The sequence below is a fragment of the Ascaphus truei genome, chromosome 11 (assembly GCF_040206685.1).
Source record: "Ascaphus truei isolate aAscTru1 chromosome 11, aAscTru1.hap1, whole genome shotgun sequence".
Classification (NCBI taxonomy): Eukaryota; Metazoa; Chordata; class Amphibia; order Anura; family Ascaphidae; genus Ascaphus; species Ascaphus truei.
In genome coordinates this window covers 52,408,188-52,427,936 of record NC_134493.1, presented here as the reverse complement: position 1 = coordinate 52,427,936, position 19,749 = coordinate 52,408,188, and the positions used below count along the sequence as shown (strand labels likewise).

Genomic DNA, 19,749 nt, shown 5'->3' with positions numbered 1-19,749 from the left:
GTATAGACCTGTTGAGATTTGTCCCTCTTCCTTCGAAGCAACAAAAATGCAGGAACGTGAGAACATCTGCTTTTCTCTTGCTCTGTACAGTGATATTCTATCTCTCAATGTGTAGGATTATATTAAGAAGCACGGTGAGCATGTCACAGACGGCAGCAGTCCCTGTGTGCCAGAAGGATTGTGCCGGACTCGGAGACCCATCATGGAGCATCCAACTTACTCACTGATACATGAGAGAAACAATGCCAAGATGCTGGAGACTGAGAAGATCCTGGAACACACCAACAGGATCATTCACCTACTGACTGGAGAGGTGAGGGCTGCTGAACAGCGGTACATTTTGCCATCTTTGTCTTCATTCAGCCTTTTCTTTAGCAAACGTTGTTCTATGTATCTGAAATTTCCTCTCACCCTTGCTCGCCTGTCTTTCCAGAAGTAAAACATCATTTCAGGGCCCGTTATGTCTGGATAATAAGTGTGGGATTCTTTGTGTTACAGGTACCTATAAAGTGTGATGATGTTGCTGTGTATTTATCCATGGAGGAGTGGGGTTATGTAGAAGAACACAAGGAGCTCTACAAGGATGTGATAGAAAATCACCAGCACCTTATATCACTGGGTAAGAGGAGGTTTTCTCATTCTAGTATAGATGTCTCTCCTGTGGGGTTCTAGTAGAAAAGGATCTCCAGCTCAAGTTTTCTGATATTTGCAATTTTAGGGGGAAAAAGTTAATGTCGGGTACAAGAAACTGTGCATTTCAATGACAAGTGGGGACAAGTGGTTTATACTAATTGAAATATTCAACCAGAAATGTTAAACTTGGGTGTGTGTGTGTGTGTGTGTGTGTGTGTGTGTGTGTGTGCGTGCGTGCGTGCGTGCGTGCGTGTGTGTGTGTGTGTAAGGGGTTAATAATGACCAGCCCTCCAGTTGTCCTACTCGCCTCTCAGAAGGACCCCATAACGATCACACAACACCCCAATTACCCTTCCGCCGCCACCACCAGAATTAATTTAAGGACTTACACCTTGGGGTCCTCTGCACCTTACCAATTCATCTGTATAAATGGGGACACCGTGGTTAAGAGTGCTAAAGTACTAGACCAATGGCAGTAATAACAATGAGAATAAAACACAGCAGCAAGTGGGTGATATTGAATGCAATTTGCTTGTAGATAATATCATGGCATGACAGTTGCTCCTTGAAAGTTGGGGAGGATAGTGACCACACACGACCCCACACTTCGTTAGGAGTGTCTTTATCATGACTTGACCATGTCACTCACCCACTTCCTGAAGCTGTAGGGAAGCGTGACAGCTGCTGTAACAGGATCCAAGTAGTGAACGACAAAAGGAATCAGGGGCCAGATACTAGAAAAATTCTTTATTGGAGAGGCTTGGTGAAGGAGGCCAAAAAAAAAGCCCTCCTACGCGTTTCGTACGGAGTGTCCTTTATCAAAGTGATCAAGTACGAAACGCGTAGGAGGGCTTTTTTTTGCTTCCTTCACCAAGCCTCTCCAATAAAGAATGTATCTGGACCCTGACTCCTCCTCTTGGCTGTGCGCTGCTCCTTTTTGTCATTCACCCCTTTATATAGATGCAGCTACTTGTATCTATCAGCTGCCGAAGGACATGTGCTGGTGAACAGTGTATTGGTGCAAGATGAGGGAGAGGAGGCTATCAAACAACCACATTTGAAAAATATAGAAACACCAATAGTACAGTATATCAACAAGGCTTGTGTTTGGGTGTAGAAAACTTCAATGTTTATACTCACATGCTTGTGAGAGTGTGTATAAGCAGAATCTAATCTGTGGCACTTCATGCAGGTATGTAAGTAGGCGTGTGGGTTTACCTACAGAGGGAGGGGGGAATAAATGACCACCATAGCGCAGATATATATTCTAAAAAAAACTTTATCTAACATAAAATAACAAAAAGTGAATCCCTGCGCTTCTCCCTTAGGGATAGCAATCAATGGGGAATATGTATATGTATATGTATATGTATGTGTATATATGTGTAAATACCTATAAGAAAAAAGGAGACTTTTGGTATACATCCTTTGATCAAATAATGCCAAGCCTGCTAACCACGTCAAGGTAAGTCTCAATAGCAGGTCCCTACGCTAAATGCATACTAGTCTTATGTGAAATAAGCCCAGAATGGGTTAAAATATCAAAGCATATGCTTATATAACCTAATGCAATTAAAAACTGGTATATACCAGAACAGAAACTCACATGTCTGCAAGTGAAGTGAAATAATGGGACCTTGCTTTGGGATTATATACCTAGAAGGGGAGGGGCTATCCTGCCACAAACTGCTCAATAAGCAGTTGCAGGGGATTGGCTAAATATATTAAATTACACCATAGTAGTGTTGCCCTCTAGGAGCGTGCTGATAAGGATTAAAATCAGCCCAACAAATACATACAATAAGCCTGGCCTATAGAGTGCACACTTAGTAGAAGGCCACACTTTTAGGCAGTTAAAACAATCACAGTCAGGACAGAGATTTCACCGCCTGTGTGACACTTGGATGATCACTGCGAGGTGCCGGCTGGTGCAGCTTCCGGCAGCGGCCACCTGGAAACTTTGGGTGCCTCACAAGGGTTCCCTCTTGGATACTGTAGGACTCAATGCATAGTATACATACGATTGCACCCTTGAGTAGAAAAATGTCACACGAAGGTGTATAATAATACTGGGTATCCAGCTCTTTCATATGCAGTGGGGAATAAAGATATTAACTCGAAAGCACTTTTTGGTTAAGTGATAGCGTTGTTATTCCAATCTAAACATAAATGCAATGCATTTCTCAATCATATAATATAGATGGTCATGTTGGTTATAGGCAGATCCAGCCATACTTTGTTATTTTCAGTATATATAAATGGGTCATACACAGGGGTGTGCGAAGCAATTAGGAAGAACTTGAATAAGGATATGACGGAAATACAGGCAGTGTTTATACTAGAAAATATAGACTTTATTCAAAATAAAAAATAACATCTTTTTATTTTAATGGTCATTATTTACAAAAATGTGGAACTGCGATGGGGGCCAAGTTTGCACCGAGCTACGCGGACCTCTTCATGGTGGTTTTTAAGACAAATCCATCTGGTCCTCTGTGGAGCTTGGTCCTACGGTGGCGGTTCATTGATGATGTTTTCATAGTGTGGAGATGTGATTCATGGAGCCTTAATGAATTAATGTATTTGATTAATACAAATGATGTGAATCTAAGGTTCACTCACCAGGCAAGCAGTGAATGTATTGATTTTCTAGACCTGACCATCTATGTAGATGGCAGGAAATTGAAGACCCAGGACATTCTTTAAAAGTGTTGACAGTAATCAATAATTTCAGCCTCCGGGATCCACTGCTTCCCGAGTAACAGGCCCTGGTATCTTTCTGCATTGTTTAAATGTCCCGGTCCTGTGGGACATTTAAACATGGCGTAGATACCAAGGCCTGTACCTCCAGGATGCAGGGCATCCTTGAGGCTGAAATTAGGCTGTTATTAAAATAAAAACAGGACGATCTCCTGTTAGAGGTGCGCAGGGAGAGTGACTGATTCTGTCTCCTCTCAATGTGCATGTCGTACAGACTGATGTGGTCCGGTAGGATTCACACAGCGGGAGTCCCATTCAGACGCAGGGATGCCTGCTGTGTTAATCCTGATTGGTCTTTAGTCTTCTTACTGCGACTCCGCGAGCACACAGGATCAAAAATGTGCCCGTGGTGGATTTCATGAGGGCAGCGCGACCAACCATCGGACTACAAAATTATGCAATTAAAACAAAAACCCAATTTAGCAAAACGTGTCTGAAAATGTGGTCAATCTCCTTAAAAAGTAATCGGTTCAATTAGCATTCAAATAAGTTGTTACGGGAGACCAGCACAATGTACACAGGATTGCAGATGCCAGACACAATGAAGGAGTTGAATAAAACAAGTTTATTTCCTCCAGAGCCAACAGGAGCAACACAATACAGTACACAGTTTTGGGGTTACACTCAAGTTTAAAAGTCCCGCTCATCTAAGCAACCGAGCCTCGTTCGGGATCTGTGTCTCCAGCAAAATCTTTGGAGTTACACACCAACTGTCTCCCAGACTGAGTCTGAATCTGATCTAACCAACTGTGATCGGCAGGATTTTACATGGTTTCCCAGCCTCCATCTGAAACCATGAAGGACCACGTGCCGACCAATCAGAGCACGGATGCTATGTTGTCCAATCAGGGCTGTGGGAGGTGACAGTGCTTTATAACAGCCCAAATGAAGTGGGCTTAAGGAGCGTGGGCAATTCAAGCTGACCAATGAGAACTTGAGTCGGCTGGGGCTAGGACCCAGACAGTAGTTTCCAGTTTCAGCCAGATACCTCCTGCAGAGATAGATGCCTCGGTGTAGGATGAACAATGGTTCTGCTTTTTGAAGTCCATGTTCCCCAGACCTGAGTAAACACCCCTCCCCACGCCTGCAGGACCAGATTCCTTTGTGTGCTGGCTGGGCAAGTTTAGTACCCGAGTCATTTCAATACATTATATATACATGGGGAATCGGCTGTTCCAGAGACACACAAGTCGGCCATTTTGGCTGCATTAAGGTGATCTTTTTAGCCTATAACCTAGGCAGCCATCTTGACAGGTACGGGCAGGAGCCGGGTTTAACTTTTTTTTTTTTACCATTACTGGCAAATATTCGTTCTTTCAAGATGCCTTGAAGTAGAAAATATAAAAACTGTGTATCTGATATAACACACACCTGGATGAATCTGCCTTGGGGATTAATGAAAACACACTTTTAAACCCCAGACCTTTTATCTGTGACAAAGAACAGCCTTTGTGGGTGTGTCTTCCTCCCTGTGACACTTGAGTCTGGCTTCTCTCATAAAGGGGATTTCTTTAATTTAATTTTAATCTGAGAGTATAAAATACCCCATTACACTCTCCCTGTAACCTTCAGATTAATGATACCCACATTCTGGTGTTTAGAGAAGTCTGACAAATACATATCTATCACCGGTGACATTCCCACTTTTAATCTTAAGAGGAAAACTAATTATCTGATATTGGCAACACAGATCTTCTCACATTTTTTATATCATTACAATCGTGTACTTTTGTCCGTTTCAGATTTATACCTGAAATGATTATGGGTTATACCAGACCTAATGTTAATCTTTAATAATATTGGATTAATATTGCCCCATCGATCACCTTTGGATCTGCTGGTCAGGGAATCTCTAAGGAATTTATTATATCTTTGGAAGTTTGCCCCAGCAGATAGAATAATAACACCACCAGGTATCTATACACTGTTGTGTGTCATTTTAATGTAAGCATGGCTTTCCTTAATGGTTTTATTGCCACCCAAGTGAAGGACCCATGATATACCATTATAATTCAACAATAAACAGAAAATAGATCTCTTAAAAAGAAGCTTAGCATATTGGTTGCTGGTCTGCTCACATACTTTATTCTTTTCATGGCTTGATTATGACCATCTTTATGCTATTAATGAACTACTTTGTCTCACACTGCATTTCTTTCCAACAGATACATCCATGAGCAGAAATACATGTGCAGAATGTCCCACTCCTCTTTGCTCAACAGATCGTGTAAATGAAGATATTAGTGTTAGTAAAAATGATCAGGGAACAAATCGATTGGTGCAAAATGAACCAGGAAAAAGGCGGAGAAAAACGATGAAATATATGGCTAAGGAATCAAGCTCGCGGGAAGAAGAAAATCTCACAGGCTCCCACATTTATACACTTAACGAACTTACAAAGACTGATTATGCATCTTCTCATATTGAGGAAGGAGGCAAAGGAAACACTAATGCACATACAATTCACAAGTGCAGTGCATGTGGTAAAAACTTTAAAAATAAATCAGCTGATGAAATTCACCAAAGAACACACACCACAGAAAGGCTGTATAGCTGCTCCGAATGTCTGAAATGCTTTACTAGTAACTCAGATCTTGTTACACATCCTACAATTCATGAGGGAGAAAGGTTATTTGCTTGCTCTGAATGTGGAGAACAGTTTTCTAGTAAATACACTCTGGATATACATTTTAAAAATCACACTGGAGAGAAGCCATTTGTTTGCTCTGAATGTGGGGAATGTTTTTCCCAGTACTCGCATGTTATGTTACACCAAAAAACGCACACAGGAGAGAAGCCGTTTGGTTGCTCTGAATGTGGGAAATGTTTTAACTATAACTCAAATCTTGTTATACATCAGAGAGTCCACACAGGAGAGAAGCCATTTTGTTGCTCTGAATGTGGAAAATGTTTTAACATTAAATCACATCTTGTTACACATCAGAGAATTCACACAGGAGAGAAGCCATTTGGTTGCTCTGAATGTGGAAAATGTTTTATCCGTAAATCACATCTTGTTACACATCAGATAATTCACACAGGAGAGAAGCCATTTGGTTGCTCTGAATGTGGGAAATGTTTTAACACGAAATCACATCTTGTTAAACATCAGCGAATCCACACAGGAGAGAAGCCATTTGTTTGCTCTAAGTGTGGGAAATGTTTTTACGACAACTCAACTCTTGTTAGACATCAGAGAATTCACACAGGAGATAAGCCATTTGTTTGCCCGGAATGTGGAAAATGCTTTTCCCAGAGTTCAAATCTTATGAAACATCAGAAACAACACATACAAACAGGTCACTCTGTGTGAGAACTTCCAGTTTGGTGCTGAGAATTTGACTGCTTTCGATTAAGAGCTTCGTCAGCGACTGAATCCCAGCTAGCTACCGGCTTATCAAGGTATAATTGATGGCCAAATTACTTTAATTTAGGGACTAGACACCCAATATCGCTATAAATATGCCTCCAAAGTCCAAGAAGCACTCTCATGTTCAAGAGGTGGTGGACTTCAGGAAACAGATCACGGACTGGAGGAATGGGGGGCGAACCCATGTGCTGACTCTGACAATGAATCAGACCCTAGAGACCCAAACCAATTGAGCACTAAAAAATATATTAAAAACCCTTTCTCAAACATTAAGAGCATGTCTCAAACTGATTGTGCCGATTGTGGTGGCTGATGTCGGCGTCTCCTACCGAAGTGAACGTGATGTCTCCACCGCGATCAGTTTGAACTCGCATTTCACGATGGTGTCACTCATAGGATACCACTCGCCACCGTCTGCGCCGCTCTGTAGGTTGTTACACCCTATGCATTTCATGACCTCAGGAACACTTCGTCAGGGGTATTGGCTATTGCTAAAGTCCAGGTTTCCTAATTTGTTATTGATCATTAGGGGGCCTGAACAAACTGAAGACAGAATTACATACAACCTAGAAGACATGACACACCCTAAAATGTAAATGCAACCTGCAGATTAATCATTCAGTTGTCCACAATTATAAGAACAGCATATAAAAACATGCCTACAAATAGAAGAAAAAGAGAATGCATGGTTTAAATGGGGGGGTCTAATATTCACCAAGAAATGCCCGCAGAACAGTGTCTATATTAAGACCATTATGTGTTAATCTTGAGATTGTAAATCAAATAACTCTCCCTTTTATTAATCTGGTTTAATCTATTGTCCCCTCTCCAATTTCATTGAGGGCAATCTATCCCCTTACATATAAGACCTTTAGGGTCCAGCCCATGCTTCAAAATCATTTTAAAATGATTAGAGACACTGTGCCTAGACCTCTTTTAATGTTATAAACGTGTTATGCTAACCTTTAAAGACGTCCGCCTGTCCTGTTTACATAGTGCAGGCCGCGTGGGTACTCCAGTAAATAGATGGTGAAACTGTTTTTACAGTTCATAAATGTATCAATTTTATACACTTTCTCAGTGATATTGGACATAAAGGTGTTACATTTGGAACAGATAAAGTATCCTTTCAAGTTTAGTAAATTAACTGGATTTTAATTTTTTTTTTTACTGATGGGGCAACTAGGAGCCAGGGAAAGTTTAAAACTTTGTGCCTTTTTGAAAACTATTTGTGGACGCCGTGGTGAAATAGTTTTAAGGCAGTGTCTTTGTAATATGCCCCCACGTTTATTAATAATGTGTTTAATTTTTGGAGTCATAGCATCATAATTAGTAGTAAACGGGATACAATCTTCCTGTTTTTTTTAATCTTTCTGATGCTTGTTTCTAGTGTACTTCATCAGCTCATCTCCGTTGGTATTTCCAGCCCTATTGACAGCAATCTCAATATCCCTTTTCTTATAACTCCTCTCAAGGAATTTATTTGATAGGTCCTTTGCTTGCTCCTCAATTGTTTAAATTCTAGAACAATTTCTCCTTAAACTGAGAAATTGCCGTTGTGGTACATTCCTTATCTGTCTCTGATTATGATGGCTAGCAGCCAAAAGATAAGTGTTGGCATCTATAAATAAATTCCTTGTATGTTCATACGTAGTATCATCTTGTTCCAACACTCTTTTGATCGCTGATGAACCTAACTGGTGGTCAATCGCTGTATACAGAGAGGTCACATCACGTGACCTATATGTAATGTGATTGCCACTTAAAAGTTGCTTATTGTTTCTAATACATGGGGGGGGGGGGGGGGGTTGTAGCTCTCAAATGCGAAGGTAACTGAACCACATACTTTTTTTTTTTTTAGAAAGAAATCTAAAAATGTGGACAGATTAGAAGTGAGTGGTTTGATCCCTTTAAATAATGGGCCGTCTTGGTGGACACCTAAGATCCTTATGTATCTTTAGGGACACAATAGAACACTGGGATACGTGGATGTTCTATTTTCAAAAAACTGCCCTTTTCTGATAACTATTTGGATGGCCCCTTTAAATGAGGTTCTGTAACTCGTGCTTAAACTCATCAGTGGGATTGTGATCCATTTCTTGATGCGTACTGTGATCACCCAGTATTCTGTTGTATTCAGCCACATAAACACAAAATTCCAGCAAGCTCTAACACCAGAACCCACCACATCATATATATATATATATTTGTGTCAAAAGGAGTGCTTCTGAGCGTGGCCAAATGTATACAACATAAGACAAAGATGTCCAATGTGACAAAATATATAGTTAAATACTTCAATGTTAGTATTCTCATGAATAAGGGTAATTTAGTTAAACCTTTTGGCCAAAGCGTTATACGCCTGCAGCCACTTCACGGCAGGACCAGTATGCAGGTCCTAACGCTACTTGTGAAAATTCTCATTTACCTCTGCGGGACAGGTCTATTAAGACCATTCTCCCTCCACTGCAGAGGTAAATGAGAATTTTCACAAGTAGTGCTAGGACCTGCATACTGGTCATACCGTGAAGTGGCTGCAGGCTTATTACGCTTTGGCCAGAGGGTTTAAATAAATTACCCTTACTCATGAGAATACTAACATTGAAGTATTTAAGTATGTATTTTGTCACATTGGATGTAGCCTTAGGTATCTTTGTCTTTTGTTGGATTCAGCCATATAGTAAGAGGTAGGTACATCAAAAGTTACGCGCTCGAGCTGTCCTATTTTTTCTAACTTCAGAAATAATCCTTTTGCAGCTAGGTGTGTAGCAGCCTCTCCCCAGATGCTCCTAAATGGGGTCCCCCTGTTAGACAAGAAACAAAAAACGCGCACCAAGGATTAGTAAACACTCTAAAATGATTCTAAACCAAAGTCAGAAATGTCAATAAGGTGTACTAGTAATTTAATAATAAAAAGGTCTGAACTCAGGCCACAATAAAAAACACAGATGCAGTTACAATACCGGTACACTAACGCAGTGAAAACACAAATACAAACACGTCGCTTACAGATGTCCAAAAGAATCGGGGAGCGCAAAAACATGAAAATAAAGAACATATACAAATTGTGCAATGTCTTGAATAGTGATTTTGAAAACAAACTTCATTCATCCGATAGAGTTTATATTCACAGATTTCTCTGTGATTAGGTGTATGTAAAGGTTTCTTTGTGCTGCAGTTTTGTGAAGCAACATTCAATGTATGGTGGTGTCTTCACAGCTTACAAGAGAGTATGAGAAAGAAAAACAGACAGTGTAGACTGCAATATAAATTTTATCTGCAGTAAAAGTGAAAAAGATGCACTCACATGGTTCCAAATAATATGCGCGATTTGATCATAAGATCTACACCAACAGCGGAGGTAAACGAGCAGGCTCTCTGCTCGACACACTGGGGCCGTTGTGACTTGTGTCTCCCGCACTTCCGGGTTCGTTCCTCGAACGGGAACTCCAGCGATGACTCAGGATAGGCGAGTTGCACTGTGTAGAGCCTCACTCTTGATTTCAGCTTGGCTTGCAATGTACTTGACACACTATGCGTTTCTCCTCCTTGACTCCTGATGAAACTGGGTGGGTGGGTGGGTTAGGGACTGTGTGGGTGACAGTGACTGGAAGTCAGTGGGTGGGTGGGTGAGAGACAGTGACTGGGTGGGTGGGTGACTTACCTTGACCGGGTGGGTATTGCTTCCTTTCCACCAGACGTTTCCCCCCGCCCCCGATATCCCCGCGGCAGCTGCCTGAGGTGGGCTCAGGGGGTGCGCGGGAGGTGGGCTCGGGGGGCACGCGGGAAGTTGGTGGCTGGGGGAGGCGAGACTGACGGGCTGGGGCAGGAGGCGCGCGCGGGGGAAGCTGAGTTGGCGCTTCCCCCTCCATCCCACGTTGGGAGCCTGGGGGGGGGGGGAGCAGGCCGACAGGCAGCAGGCCGGACAGCCTGCTTGCCCTGCGCATGTGTGCCGGGACCTCCGTCACCCTGCCTTGCCCTCACAGACCACAAGAGCCAATGAGAGCCAAGGCCCGCCCTGTAGTCAGGCAATGGGAGCCAATGAAAGGCAAAGCCCGCCCCGCAGTCAGCCAATGAGAGAGCTTGACAGGCAATGACAGCCAATGAGATCGCGCACAAACCCACAGACAAACATCGTTTGAGTTTTATATATATATATAGATGATATTCCACTGCTCGCTAGTGAGGTGACTATTTATATATTGCAACGGTGACTTGTAGTTACTAAGTGATGGTAGCACAGAAAAAAAGTTGTGATATTGTGAAAAACACTGAATTATCAGAAAATGTAGTAATAAAAACAAAAGAAGTACTGGAGTTAAAGGACTGTCCAGCATGATAGCTCCAACAACAAAAAAGAAGTAAAAAGTAGGGACAAGAAATGAGTTATAACGGGGTACATCATACACTGTGAGTAACAGCCGACTCCAGCGCCAACCCTGCACTCGGAAACCACTATATGCTTATAACTTCTCTAAGATACGAGCTAAAAGAATGATTGCACCTCTATACCTTAAGTGCAAGAGTATATGGATGAACGAGATTTTCAGGACAGGGGACTCATTAAGTTGCGTTTAGGTTTTCACCAGAAAACACTGAAAAAAACATCACTAATTAATCATCTTGCCGTTTTGGTTAAATGGGATAAAAAACAGAAATAAAGGATCATTTCCTATTAAATTCCCTCTCTTGTGGCAGCCCGTCCATGGGTAGGAGACAAAGGCATCACAGGGAGGAGTATGGACACGTAAAGAAAATGAATGATAGACACCAAATTCAAGTGCGTGTCAATTCTTATTCATTGTTAACACTGATATAAATTGATTACTTGAGATAATGAAAACACAGAAAAATGGAGAGGGAAAAAAAAGAACACAGATTTTACCAAAAAATAAACACAGAATACCGGAATCCCGACTTCTTTGTGGCTACTTCTGTCAGACCTGAGGCAGAACCCTGTGCTGTTAGGAAGCTTGTAACATAAACTATCTGTTGTACCAATAAAAGGTCTCGCATTACCTTCTCCTCCTTTGTTACCTTATTAACCTTTTCAATAGAACATCTGGGAGGTTTCGCAGCTCACTACAGGGTCTAAATTAGCATTTGTAAGGGCCATTCTAAAGTGACTGGCAAGATTAACCCTGTGTTTGCCAGAAAGAACTGTAGAATAGATTTTAGGTTTACAATAAAAAGCTAACTTAAAAAGATTACTTAAACCACCCAAGATGCTAATCAGATAGGTGAGATGTTGCTAATTTTCATAAAGAATCATATTCCACATACTGAATACTGCAGCCAGGAATTTACAAGGTTAACAGTTAAGTACCTAAACTTTGAGTAACAAACTTGCCGCCCCCTGTGTGCTGAATAATAAGGGACTTCCTGTTTCATTGCTTGTTGCTGGTTTCAAGCATGGCGTCTGCTGATCTGAGAGAGGAGCTAACCTGCCCCATCTGCCTGAGCATTTATACCCAGCCTGTAATGCTGAGATGTGGGCATAACTTCTGCCAGGGCTGTATTGGGAGTGTGTGGGATTCCCAGGAGGGATCTGGAGTTTATACCTGTCCTGAATGCAGAAAAAGGTTTCAGGAGCGTCCTGCACTGCAGAGGAACCTGACGCTGTGTAACATAGTGGAGCGTTTTCTATCTACTCAGCCAGAGCAGGAGGAGGCTGTGATCTTCTGCACTTACTGTGACTCCTCTGTACCTGCTGCTAAAACCTGTCTGCTGTGTGAAGTCTCCCTGTGTGATCAACACCTAAAGAAACATAACAAGTCAGAGGAACACGTCTTAACTGAACCGACCACTTCCTTGGAGAACAAGAATTGCTCCATCCACAAGGAGCCCCTGAAGTATTACTGCTCTGAGGATGCTGCCTGTGTCTGTGTGTCCTGCTGCGTGTTTGGAGAGCACAGGGGACACCAGGTGGAGCCGCTGAATGAGGCTTCTGAGAAGAAGAAGGTGAAACTGAGAAATGTGTTGGAGAAACTGACCTCAGAGAGACAGGGGACTGAGAAAAGAGCCCAGAGTCTGCAGGAACAGAAGAGAGAAATGCAAGAAAAAGCAGCCGGGGTAACATACCGAGTCATTGCCCTGTTTAGGGACATCAGGGGACAGCTGGAAGTCCTAGAGAAGCGAGTCCTGAGTGAGATCACCAGGCAGGAAGAGCAGGTTTCTCTCCGAGTCTCTAATCTGATCCAGCAGCTGGAAATGAGGAAGAACGAGCTGTCCAGGGAGATGCTTCACATTGAGGAGCTCTGCAACATCCCTGATCCATTAACTGTCTTACATGGACATGAATCAGACAATGTTGACTTTTGTGATGATGAGGAGGGAGATAATGAGGACAGAAAAAATGGTGATAAAAAGGTTCCTGCCTTCGTGGATTTGAATGATGTTTTGATCTCAGTGACTATACAGAGATTAGCTGATATTGTGACTGATCTAAAAGCAAAGAGAGGGTTCTATGTGCAGGAGGCTTCAGACATATTGCTGGATGTAAATACAGTTGCTAATAACGTATCTGTATCAAGGGAAAGAAAACATTTACGACCAAATACAGCAGAAAGATCTAAGCATTGTCAGGTTTTAAGCACAAGGAGTTTTTCCTCAGGACGACATTACTGGGAAGTGGAGACCAGTGAATTAGGGAGCTGGAGGGTAGGGATTTCCTATCCCAGTATAGAGAGGGAAGGACGTCACTCCTGGATCGGTTGTAATAAGAAGTCCTGGTGTTTGTGTATGTATAATAACAAACATTCAGCGATACATGACATGAATGGGGAACATATATATTCTGAGTCTTCAGTGCAGAGATTAGGAATATACCTGGACTATGAGGCTGGGCGGCTGTCCTTTTATCAGCTGTGTGACCCGATCAGACACTTACACACCTTCACCGCCACCTTCACTGAGCCTCTTCATGCTGCATTCTATGTAGATCTTAATGGCTGGGTCAGAATCAGGAGCTAGGAATACTGATCACTGGCCAGCAGAGCAAATATAATATATTACATAGAAATAAGAATATACTGGGAGGGATTCAGTGAGCTGGGAGAGAAAAGGGAAAAATAGCCAGTTTTTAGACTTCACATATTTTATTCAGTTACACAGAAGGGCCCCTTCAACACTTTGCAATGCAATGTATACATAGATCAGTGTTTCCCAACTCCAGTCCTCAGGGAACCCCAACAGGTCAGGTCTTAAGGATATCCCTGCTCCAGCACCTGTGCTGGATCAGGGATTTCCCTAAGACCTGACCTGTTGGGGTTCCCTGAGGACTGGAGTTGGGAAACACTGACATAGATGATCTTGCATAACTGTCCCGGGGATATCTGATTGTTGTCACAAGTTACTTTGTTTAGTTTCTGTTCTGCGAGAGAGAATATATAAGTAATATAGAATCGTTTACCAATTACATATATATATATATATATATATATATATATATGTTATGCTTTATCAGTAAATGGATATTTACTTTATAATATAAGAATTGTATTATGAAGAATAACATATTCCTGCTTCTCCCTGAGAATGTTTGTCAGACGAGTGTTTATCTCACCGCGTCTCTCATCTCATTTAATAAATGTTATCACAATATTTCTAGGTGTGTGAATACTGTAAAGAAATGTGTCTGTTCCCCGGATATAACTCTGCCGCTGATTTATTTTGGCCCTAGGTGGGACGGCATCTTTAAAGGCACGTGGGATAATAATATAATATCTGATAGTCTTATTAATCTTGTCACCTCCCAATGATCTATTATTTAAATTTTATTATTATCTGTACAGTGATTTCTGCCTTTTTTGTTATGATGCATCCAGGGCCGCAGACAGCTGGCCCAGGACTAGAGTTTGCACTGGGCCCCCCACCCCCAATGTCGGTAGCCTTGCAAGACCCCACTCTATCACTCACACACCCATCTCTCTCTTCCTTCTCATACTCTCCCTCCTTCCTTTCTCCCCCACGCCCCCACCACTCATTCCCACCTCTCTCCCACGCTCCCACCTCTCACCCTCATGCCCCCATATCTCCCCCCCCCCACCTCTCTCCCTCATCTCTCAAACGCTCCCCTCTCACCCTCATATCTCCCCCCCCACCTCTCTCCCTCATCTCTCTCCCACACCCCCACCTCTCTCCCTCACCCCCACTTCTGCCTCACTCCCCAGACTCTCTCCCTCACACCCCCACCTCTCTCCCCCTTACCTCTCTCTCCCTCACACCCCCATCTCTCTCCCCCTCATCTCTCCCTCACACCCCCACACAACTGGAGGACCGGATTTCTGCTTCAGATGCTGAGAAAGGCACGATGCTTGTCATTGCCGGGAAAGAGAAGATCCACCTCAAGTGGTGAAGCAATTCATCCGCTCTTGTTCTGCTTCAGGAAATGACCTCGGGACCCAGTGACGGAGCATATTTGGCCCCGGGTGCAGAACGGCTCTGTTAGACGGCACCAGCAATAGATCATCATACCTCTTAGTTACCCTGTGGACTACTGGGGCCATCAGCGCAAGTGACAGCAAAGATTGAGGGACAAGTATGCAACGTCCTCTTGGATAGTGGATCTCGGGTATCTATTATTTTTAAACACTGGTGGTGTACAGTAGTCTATCTCGGTCCCCCTTGTGGTGTAGTCACTCTACTCCGTCCCCGCTTATGATGGAGTCTCTCTCCACCCTCATGGTGTAGTCTCTCTTTCCCCACCTCTAGTTCTTGATTTCCCCGTGGTTGTGTAGTCCTTCTTTTTGCACCCCCTCATAGTCTCTCTGACCCATCTTGGTTGTGTAATCTATCCCCCCCTCTAATGGATTAGTCTCTCTCCCCCTTATCCCTATGTTGTTTAGTCTCCCCTCCCTTAGCGGTGTAGTCACCCTCCCCCCCTACCTTCCCCTTTGATGTGTGGTCTCCCTCCCCCTTTCCCACTTGTGGTGTAGTCTACCTTACCAACCCCTTGTGGTGAAGTCTCTCTCACTCCCCCCCCCCATTTATAGTGTAGTCTCCTCCCCCCAAGTGGGTGTAGTTTTTCTCTCCTCCCCTCCCACCTTAAACCATGTGGTACAGTTTCTCTCCCTACCCCTTAGCCCTTGTGGTGTAGTCTCTCCTTCCCCCTCTCCCTCAGTGTATTCTCTCTCCTCCCTTCGTAGTGTATTCTCTCTCCCCCTCATGGTGTATTTTCTCTCCCCCCACCCCTCATGGTGTAGACTCTCACCTCCCCCACTCATAGTGTACTCCCCCCTCGTAGTGTAGTCTCTCTTAACCCCCTCATGGTGTACTCTCTCTCTTCCCCTTCTGATGTCTCCCCCCCCCCCCTCATGGTGTCACCTCTCTTCCCCTCATGGTGTAGTCTTACTCCCCCACTCATAGTGTTATCTCTCTCAACCCCCTCATGATGTACTCCCTCTCTTCCTCCCCCCTTGTGATGTAGTCTCTCCTTCCCTCATAGTGTAGTTTCTCTCTCCCCCCTACCCCCACCTCATGGTGTACTCTCTCTCAACCCCTTATGGCGTAGTCACTTCCCCACTCCCTTGTAGTGTAGGATATCTCCCCCTCGTGGTGTAGTCTCTCTCTTCCCCCCTCTCATGGTGTAGTTACTCATCCCTCCCCTTTGTGGTGTAATCTCTCCCCCCCCTTTCCTCCCATGTGAGTAGTCTCTCTACCTCTCCCCTCCCCCCCCCCCCCCATAGCATTTATTTATTTGTTTAAGTAGATACCGGCCTCCACTTAAGGGGCCATAGCAATACTTTACAGTTTGAGAACTACAATTAGATACAGTTATTTTTGTTACATAAGAGACAGGTAAGAAAAGTCAGGGTTATAATAATAAATGGTTGCATTAAATGAACAAAGGTTATACACATTCAGTTTACAGATATTCCATGGACAGTCAGAGATATGGTTATGGGCATAAGTAACATTTATAGACAGGGTTACAATTGTGTTAGTAGAGGTTGGATGGTCCTTCAATGCGTTAGACGAGGAGGTGCCTCAAGGAGCTTACAATCTATAGGCAGGATAAATTGACATTGGGTACAGAGGATGAGAGGGTTGGTGAGTTTAAGAGGCAATAGAGCAGCTGTAACATTACCAAGCGGCACAGAATTTGGGGCGACTCAGGTATTATGACACAGAGATTCTTTGTGGAAATGACAAAAGCAGCATGGCAACATACAGTGCCTCAAGCAGCCATGCAGGGGGGAGGGGCTGATGAACTCCAGTGGGTCTGAAGTGGCTCTTATCCACATGCTGCAAATCCCTTCCACACTGGCTTGGAGGGCAGGGGCAGTGAAGGCATATTACATAGTTACATAGTAATTACATAGTTACATAGTAGATGAGGATGAAAAAAGACATATGTCTATCAAGTTCAACCTGTGCTACATTTAGACAACAGATACTTTATCCTATAACCGTACTTACAGTATATTGATCCAGAGGAAGGCAAACTAAAAACCCCAGTGTCATATCATCTAATGATATCTCATAAGGGGAAAAATAAATTCCTTCCTGGATCCAAGAATTGGCAATCAGACAACTTATTTGGTATATCCCTGTATAACTTTCCTTTCTAAAAAGATGTCCAGCATTTTTTTGGAACATATCTATTGTGTCTGCCATCACAGTCTCCATGGGTAATGAATTCCACATTTTAACTGCTCTTACTGTAAATTTGGGGGTCCCCTCGTTGTGTAGTCTTCCCCTCTCCCCCCCCCCCCTTGTGATGTAGTCTCTTTCCTTTCACGTAATGTAGTCACTTGCATTCCCCTTGTGGTGTACTCTTTCCCCTCACTTGTGTTGTAGTTCCCCTCCCCCTCGTGGTGTCCTCTTTGTCTCCCCCCCTTGTGGTGTAGTCTCTCCCGCCCTTTCCCCCTCATAGGGTAGTCTCTCTCCACATCCCCCTCATGGTGTATTGTCTCTCTCCCCTTCCCTTTTGTAGTGTAATCTCTCTCCTCTTGGTTTGTTCTCCCTCCCCCCTTATGGTGGTCTCTTTCCCGCCCCTCATGGTATAATCTATACTCCCCCGTGGTGTACGCTCCCTCTCTCTTAGTGCAGTCTTTCTTCCGCCATCCCCACTCGTGTAGTTTATCAATCTCTCCTACCCTACACCCTTGTGGTGTAATCTGTCTCCATACCTCCATCATTGTGAAGTCTATCACCCCCCCCCCCCCCCCCCCCCCGGTATAGTTTCTCCAACCTCCCAGTGTAGTCTCCCTCTTCCCATTCCCCCTCCAGTGTAGTCTCTCTCTTCCCATTCCCCCTCCAGTGTAGTCTCCCTCTTCCCATTCCCCCTCCCAGTGTAGTCTCTCTCTTTCCCATTCCCCCTCCCAGTGTAGTCTCCCTCTTCCCATTCCCCATCCCAGTGTAGTCTCCCTCTTCCCATTCCCCCCTCCCAGTGTAGTCTCCCTCTTCCCAATCCCCCTCCAGTGTTGTCTCCCTCTTCCCATTCCCCCTCCCAGTGTAGTCTCCCTCTTCCCATTCCCCCTCCCAGTGTAGTCTCCCTCTTCCTATTCCCCCTCCCAGTGTAGTCTCTCTCTTCCCATTCCCCCCTCCCAGTGTATTCTATCTCTTCCCATTCCCCCTCCCAGTGTAGTCTCCCTTCACATTCCCTTCCCCAGTGTAGTCTCTCTCTTCCCATTCCCCCTCCCAGTGTATTCTCTCTCTTCCCATTCCCCCCTCCCCAGTGTAGTCTCCCTCTTCCCATTCCCCCTCCCAGTGTAGTCTCCCTCTTCCCATTCCCCCTCCCAGTGTAGTCTCTCTCTTCCCATTCCCCCTCCCAGTGTAGTCTCTCTCTTCCCATTCCCCCCTCCCAGTGTATTCTCTCTCTTCCCATTCCCCCTCCCAGTGTATTCTCTCTCTTCCCATTCCCCCTCCCAGTGTAGTCTCTCTCTTCCCATTCCCCCTCCCAGTGTAGTCTCCCTCTTCCCATTCCCCTCCCAGTGTAGTCTCTCTCTTCCCATTCCCCCTCCCAGTGTAGTCTCCCTCTTCCCATTCCCCCTCCCAGTGTAGTCTCCCTCTTCCCATTCCCCCCTCCCAGTGTATTCTCTCTCTTCCCATTCCCCTCCAGTGTATTCTCTCTCTTCCCATTCCCCCTCCCAGTGTATTCTCTCTCTCCGCCCCTGTGCTGTAGTCTCTCTCCCCCCCTCATGCTGTAGTCTGCCTCCTCCCACGGTGTAGTCTCTCTCCCCCCTTCCCCCTGGTGGTGTTATCTTTACCCCCGCCTTGTGACGTAGTCTCTCCCCCCTCCTCACTCATTGACTTGAATGGAGATTTCCGTGCAGATTGCACGGCTCGGTGCTATCGGAGCTTACAGAATAAGCCCCATAGTGTAGTCTCTCTCCCCCTCTCACTCGTTGTGTAGTCTCCCCCTCCCCCTCATGATGTAGTCTCCCCTTTCCCCTTTGTTGTGTAGTCTCTCTCCCCCTCTCACTCGTTGTGTAGTCTCCCCCTCCCCCTCATGATGTAGTCTCCCCTTTGTTGTGTAGTCTCTCTCCACCTCCCTGATGTGTAGTCTCTCCTTTCCCCCTCTCATAGTGCAGTCTATCACCCCCTCCCCCTTTGTGGTGTAGTCACCCCCCTCCCCCACCTTGTAGTGTATTCTCTCCCTCCCCCCTCATTGTGTAATCTCTCTCCCCACCCTTGTGGTGTAGTCTCTCTGTCCCCCCTTGTTGTTTAGTCTCTTTCCTTCCATGTGGTGTAGTCTCTCTCCTCCTTTGTGGTCGTCTCCCCCCCTTACCCACTTTGTGTAGTCACCCCTCCCCCCTCTTCGCCCTCATGATATATGGGGGGTGTATTTTTTAATATGTATTGTAGGGGTGGCTTCTTTGTAATATGTATTTGGGGGGGGGGGTCTTTTGAATATGTATGGAGTGGTGGGGGTCTTTAATATGCATTGGGGTGTGTGTTTTGTAATATGCATTAGGGGGCGGGTGTATTTTTTAATATGTATTTGGTAGTGGGAGTGCATTGTTAATATGTATTTGCTGGTG

General features: G+C 44.4%; 2 protein-coding genes across 2 annotated transcripts in view; both read left to right on the top strand.

Annotated features, from left to right (window-relative positions):
* Window positions 1-19,749, top strand: part of LOC142463468 (uncharacterized) — a 45,712-nt gene that overhangs the window by 5,656 nt on the left and 20,307 nt on the right. Inside the window, exons 3-6 of the mRNA XM_075566285.1 lie at window positions 116-313; window positions 499-619; window positions 5,559-6,700; window positions 9,437-9,450. Coding sequence (XP_075422400.1) covers window positions 116-313; window positions 499-619; window positions 5,559-6,700; window positions 9,437-9,450 — 1,475 coding nt within the window. The remainder of the gene's footprint in view (window positions 1-115; window positions 314-498; window positions 620-5,558; window positions 6,701-9,436; window positions 9,451-19,749) is intronic.
* On the top strand, window positions 10,595-13,896 carry LOC142463471 (E3 ubiquitin/ISG15 ligase TRIM25-like). The gene has a single exon (XM_075566288.1). It carries the CDS (start codon window positions 12,176-12,178, stop codon window positions 13,733-13,735), a length of 1,560 nt encoding a protein of 519 aa, XP_075422403.1. The 5' UTR covers window positions 10,595-12,175; the 3' UTR covers window positions 13,736-13,896.